This window comes from Corylus avellana, chromosome ca5 (genome assembly GCF_901000735.1).
Source record: "Corylus avellana chromosome ca5, CavTom2PMs-1.0".
In the NCBI taxonomy this organism is placed as follows: domain Eukaryota; kingdom Viridiplantae; phylum Streptophyta; class Magnoliopsida; order Fagales; family Betulaceae; genus Corylus; species Corylus avellana.
Window position 1 is genome coordinate 35,600,278 of NC_081545.1, and position 6,488 is coordinate 35,606,765.

Consider the following 6,488-nt stretch of genomic DNA (forward strand, 5'->3'; position numbering starts at 1 on the left):
AGATTTCAAAAGAGATCTCAAGAGGAGAGAGAATGACTATATCACCCCATGATCATGACCAAAAGTAAAATCTTTTTTTTTTTTTTTTTGTTTCTGTAAACGAAATCATCAGTAGAATCCAAGTACCAATGAACCGAAAGTAGAAGAAAATTGTCCACAAATGAGGTCGGTTCAATAAAATCCAGAGTAAAAAAAGTAATGGCCAAAAGGTTACCCTTCTCTCTCTCTCTCTCTCTCTCTCTCAAGAGTAGTCTCGAATCTTGGATTACATGCACGTGACAACACATGGTGACCACCAACTAATATCTTAGTTACCATAAATTGTTTCCTAATTGACATGTACAAAATTTTGGGACTTTGGAGCATGCCTTTGCGAAGACATATATGAATAGTTTCTGATGCCGAGGATGCACCAAAAGTCTCTTAACATATAATATAGCAAAGGCGACTGAAGAATGAGCATAGAAAACTGGAAATAGTCATCTCGTGGGGTTTGAAAACATCTAGATATTCATATATCCATCAACTCCATGAAGGCTTGCGCCAAGAAAGCAGAGACCCATATATTTTTTGTGGGGAAATATGATATCCAATAGGGAAGAAAAGAGAGTGGCCTGTTTGGACAGATCCAGGCATGAACAATCTGTTCAAGATCCATCCATTTAAAAAGAGTTATAAACTGCCGTGCATGTGCTACAAGGCTGGCCAGACATCAACTGTAGTGCATCAGAAACGTTTCCAAAACAAGTATGCCCAAAAAAAATTGACATGATGTGTGGAATGGAGGCAAAATTTCTTTAATGTATTGTCTAGATTGCTAGCAATTCGAACAAGTATAAGAAAGTTCTTATGAGGTACACCGGCTTGAGTAGGTGGGCAAGCTACTGAACATTTGCTCGGACAGCTGGGCTCCATGGAGGGAGGGGAGACCTATCTTAATGGTTGAGGGGGTATATGCCTATATGGCAACCCAAATTAATATATATATATTATTTATATCATGGCCCCTCTCGATGACTAGATGATTTAACTTTCTACTTTACTACTCTTTGTATTTATGTATCTATTTATTTACGTAAGTACGAACCCTCACAATAACAATTTCTGCATAGGGGCTCTCTCACATTCAGACAACAAAATTGTTGAAGGTCTATCCGTGTAGTACATATCCTATTTTTGCATGTCAATTCGTCGGAATCTCAACCATTGCTATAGACCTTACGACAGGGATCCCCTACAGTCGGGAATCCTTCCTCTTGCCCTTGCTCTCCCCTCTTTGAATAGGATATATGTAAGAATTTTCAGAATTTTCCTGAGAAGATTTGAAGTAAATAACAGAGTGTAAAAGATTGACTTTTTAGGGTCCATGATGAGAATCGAGAGCGGAAGAGAAATCGGTTCTGATGTGGTAGCTAGATTCGTAAAGGAAATTCGACCTTTAGATTCGTAACCAGCTAAAGATTTTGGCAAACACAAAATTTGAAGATAGTAATCAAACATGATAGTTTCTCCTTTAAATAAAAACAAAAGATTATTGATTATATAAGAGACCGAGTAGATCTTGAAAATAAATGAAAATCTACTCTTTATTAGCCTCTGGCTTTACCCCTAACTCCAAAGAAAGATCACAACTGGTTCTCATGGGAAATTGAAGTATTTATTAGTCTTTATTAGTTTCTGAGTTGACCCCTAAACAAATTTATTTCTGCAATTTATCATGCATTGAAATGCACATTTCATGAATCCAACATCAGCCTCCAATTCGAGCTCTGCATGGCTGTAATCTCTATGCTTGCTCAGTTGCTGTGTGCAGAGTCGCTCACATACTTGAGCGCACATTTTAGCGGTACTGAATTCATGTTCACTATCCAACGTGGCCGAGACAGAGCGATTAGCATGCCCCACATCGAGCATGATCACGATCATGAGATTCAACACTAGTATGATCTTTACACGTGCTAATACCATGTTCTTCCATTTCCATAGCTGGGTGGCCAAATTATTATATGGTGTTCTTTGGAAATATTAATTACCTGAGCAGTAGAGAAAGAGAAACGCTTTTGTGATTTGGAAGTTCTAATGACCGGCCGGCCGCAATTTATAACTAATTTCAAGTTTAAGTATTTTAATTTGAAAAATTTTATTCATTCTTACGAATATATTTTTATTTGGAAGAATGCTGAGTTTTGGCTTTCGAGATGTTTTTTTAATTGTTTAGTGACTTTTGGACAAACTTGTGCCTACCTTCAAGGTTTGCCAAAAGTCACCATTCTTTAAAAATCAATCTTAAATGGCTTGCATTTGATTGCCTCTAGCCAGTAAAATAATTATTAACTCCCAGCTAGAGTAGGTTCCACTTATATGCAACAAACAGACGAGAAGCTACAAATACAAAAGCCTAAATATGTACAAGTCCAGACTCCAATATAGTTGAGCTGAAGCCAACTATTGGTTGGGGACAGAAGACAAAAGCTGAAAATGAAAACAAATGGTATTGTATCATATAAAGCTATTTCCAAAATGTTTGCAAGTATTGCCTCAGAACTCGAATAACTCTTCTGAAGACATTATTACACACTTCAGAAAGTACAGAACACAGATGATAGCATAAATACATCAATAAATCAAACCATCTTATTAATTTCTTAGAATATTAACTCTTCAAAACAGATCAGTGATGTACATACTGTAAATATGTTGGAGACAATCCACTCATCATGTATTTTGAGCTTGTACCATGTCAACTGTTTTGCTGGGCTTCCTCTACTTTCTTCCTCAAAAGGGATATTACTTGGGCTGGCTCAGAAGCTCCAAACACTGAACTTCCAGCGACAATACAGTTTGCTCCGGCTGCAGCTGCTACGTCAATAGTTGAAGGCCCTAAACCGCCGTCAACCTGCAAAAATAAAGCAGCTTTTCAATTAGTTGTCACTTAAAAATTCCTCATTATAACAGGATTCTATTAGCTATGCTGAACAAATAGACAACAAAATATGCAAATAACCATGAGACAATTTTTGAAAAAAGAAATCTCCAATAAATCCCAGAAGACGATCAGTTATAATGACTTGCCAGCAGAAAGTTACAAATAGCAAACAAGAGATTGACTCACCTCTATATCAAGTGTTGGGTACTTCTTTCTCAGCACACGGACCTAGACAAGAAAAGTAGAGAATTAGTCATGGGAATGAACGAGAAATGCCAGTCACAGAAGAGCTAAAACTCTATCAAAACCTTCTCCATCGTCTCTGGCATGAACTTTTGTCCACCAAATCCAGGTTCGACAGTCATTACAAGGACCATTTCCACAGGGTTTTCACCTTCAATCTGTGGATTAAGGGAAAAACTATCATCTTATCAATTTAGAATTCACCAAAAAAGTATTTACTAATACTCAATTATACACAGAATACCAGAAACCTTAAGCCATTTCGATAAGATTGAATATCCCCATGATTTAGCTTACTATACACAATACAAAACCTAGCTGAGAACATGAGAATCAGAGGAAGGCATACCAGGGGATAAACTTCTTCAATAGGCGTCCCAGGCTTTAATGACACCCCAGGCCTCATGCCCTTAGACTTAATTTGTTGGACTAGTTCTTGCCAATTTTCTGCAAGCACCATGAGACTCCTTAGTCAAAAAAGAAAAAGAAATCAACGAATAAAATAAGTAAAACTAAATAAAGCAAAAACAACATGTCAGACATCATAACCCACCTTTGGATACCTCAACATGAAATGTAAAACCAGAAGCACCAGCTTTTCCCAAAGGCTCAACATAATCAAGAGGATTTGTGACCATGAGGTGGCAATCAAGATAGGCCCTGTAAGAGATGAAAATCAAAACTTCATTTAGCTATAGTGGTAAACTTGCGCCCAAGAAAATTTGATGTCCAAAAAATTTAAGCGAAGGCAAAAAAGGTGTTACGTTGTGTGCTTTCTCAAACTCTGAATGACTGGAGCACCAATGGTTAGATTTGGCACAAAGTGCCTGCAGAAGAGTGGAAAACAATAATGTTAAGCAATTCACAAGTTACCAATGGGAAATAACTAGATAACATGCATTTATAGATGATATAAGACATTTCTTGTGTCTTATCCACAAGTATCCAATCATCATTAGCAACAAAGGCCAGTAAATGAGCATAATATGGACTTGAGAACCATCCAAGTTACACACTAATAATTCTGAATTCAGGCCAGACAGTTCCTTCGTTGTTGAGCAAGGTCAAGTGCCTATCTAAATTTCATACTGTTTATTGCCAATTTATTACCAAAAAAAAAAGGGCCTAATCTCATAATGTTTTCCAAAATAAAAATCCGAATGTCTTGACCCGTGATCCCACCTCATGTTACATTTTTAAGAGAGTTATCCCATCTAACAATCTTCCCTCTTCTTCAGAATATAATACCCTATAGATCACAGGATATAGAGAACCCACATTCTCTCTACTATATAAAACATAGCCCTCACATCATTCACAATCACAAATACCAAAATTAGACAATTGCATAGGAGAGGTATCAACATGACTGACCACAACCGGGCAGTAAAATACGATTACACGTAAAATACCACAAACAAACTTCCTTAAATACAAAAGTACATGCCTTGAAACCAATAATTGTACCAAAATTTAACACGCAAAAACACACAATTAAGTAAACGTTTGAACAAAAATTCATTAGAGAAAAAAAGAAAATAAGCGAAATTCGAAACCCCAAAACTTGAATCCAATTCGAACAAAGGCAGTGAAAAATACCCATCCTGCAAATGAACCGAAATAGATCAGTTAGTGTTGAACTACAATTATTTCGTTAGAATCGACGTGATTATATTAATCGAATTGTAGTACCATGATGTCCATGTGGAGCCAATCGGCGCCACAGCTGAGCATGCGGTGAGCCTCGGAGGCCAAATTGGCGAAGTCCGATGAGAGCATAGACGGTGCTATTTTCGCCGACACACCCATTTCTCGATTTCGGATCCGACGATTGTTCTTCGGCTACCACGGACTCCAACGGAGTCACGGAGACTTGGAGATTGAGATCGCGGGGTTGGTGGCACTTGATTAGAAATGCGGCGTCGTTTTGACGGCAGATGATTTTTGACCTTTTGAACGGTCCGTGCTTGTTTACTTAAATTTTCCTTTACCTATAGGTGGGCACGGGTCCATTTTTGGGCATTTTTGGGCCCAACCCGCACTCCTCGGGTAGTAAAATTGGTACCCGTAACCCGGTTTTAATGGACAGTACCCGCGAGGTCTCAGGATTTGCGGGGCGGGTTTTGCGGGTCGGATCGGTATTCGCCTTCTTCTTTCCTTTTATCTCTCCTGCGTCTCTCTCTCTTCCTCTCGGACCCCCCTCTCTTCTTCTTCTTCTTCTCTTCTCTCCTTTGTTTCTCAAATCCTCTCTAGATCTGTTCGTGACTGCGTGCAACTTGAGGAAAGAAAGAGAGATAGAGGGTTTTATGGCCTTTTTTTTTTTTTTTTGTGTGTGTTGGGTTGGCGGGTGGGAAGAGGGAAGGAGAAGAAGATTAAGAATAAAGATGATGAGAAGAAGAAAATGAAAAAAGAATAAGAAGAAGAAGGCTAGAAGCGGCGTGAGTTCTGTTCGGGAGTGTGTTTTTAAATAAATAATTTGCGTTTTTAAATTAAATTGTAATTTTTGAGTGTTTGGAATTGCGATTTTAAAAATGCAAATTTTAAAATTGTGAAAAAATTCGTGATTTCTATAAGCTGATTAGATGATACTTATTTGAAAAAAGTGTGAATTTAAACCAAAATCACGATTTCGCTTAAAAAAATATTTGGGATAATATTTACCTATTTGGCCATGAAACAACAATTATATGCTAATGTTATCTAAACACTCAATTGATAAAAAAAATACTTCTAACATATTTTACCAAACATCGGTACGATTTTAAAAAGTAGTGATTTAAAAAACTCAATTTTTAAAATCGTACTTATTGAAGTCTCACTCCCAAACGGGCCCTTAGTGTGGTGTCACATGAGTATAGGGTTTTTTCCTTTTAATTGTTGATCAGCGGGGTAGGGCGGGCACCCGCTGTCTAAAATTTTTATACCTAAAATCTGACCCACGCCTGCACAAGTTGGAAGAAATTCAACCCATTTCCGGGAAAAATAAAAAAACAAAAACAAATTTCGGGCGAATCAGGGCAGGTTTTGCATACCCCTACCTATAATCAGGTATTTCATGACGTGGTCTTCAATTAGAACTACATAAATTTATTTCGAATTGAGTTTAATAAATTTTCTTCAACTTAATATATAAAATTCACATATGCTTGTTAATATTAATATATGATAAATTCACTTATGTGTCCGTCGGCCTTCTTCTCATAAAACAGTTTGATCTGCTCCCTCCTCCTCTCTCCTTCCTTTTCTATTCTCCGCTCCTACCCTTCTCCTCTCCTTCTTTTTTTCTTTTTTTTTTTAATTAATTAATTTATTTATTTTT

General features: G+C 37.3%; 1 protein-coding gene across 1 annotated transcript; it reads right to left on the minus strand.

Moving 5' to 3' along the window:
* Window positions 1-2,479: 2,479 nt before the first annotated feature.
* LOC132181082 (ribulose-phosphate 3-epimerase, cytoplasmic isoform-like) lies at window positions 2,480-5,136 on the minus strand. Its single transcript, XM_059594141.1, has 8 exons — window positions 4,862-5,136; window positions 4,769-4,773; window positions 3,934-3,996; window positions 3,723-3,829; window positions 3,519-3,616; window positions 3,235-3,327; window positions 3,113-3,154; window positions 2,480-2,896 (listed from the first exon to the last, which is right to left on the minus strand). Exons 1-8 carry the CDS (start codon window positions 4,976-4,978, stop codon window positions 2,741-2,743), a joined length of 681 nt encoding a protein of 226 aa, XP_059450124.1. The 5' UTR covers window positions 4,979-5,136; the 3' UTR covers window positions 2,480-2,740.
* Between the last annotated feature and the right edge of the window lie 1,352 nt (window positions 5,137-6,488).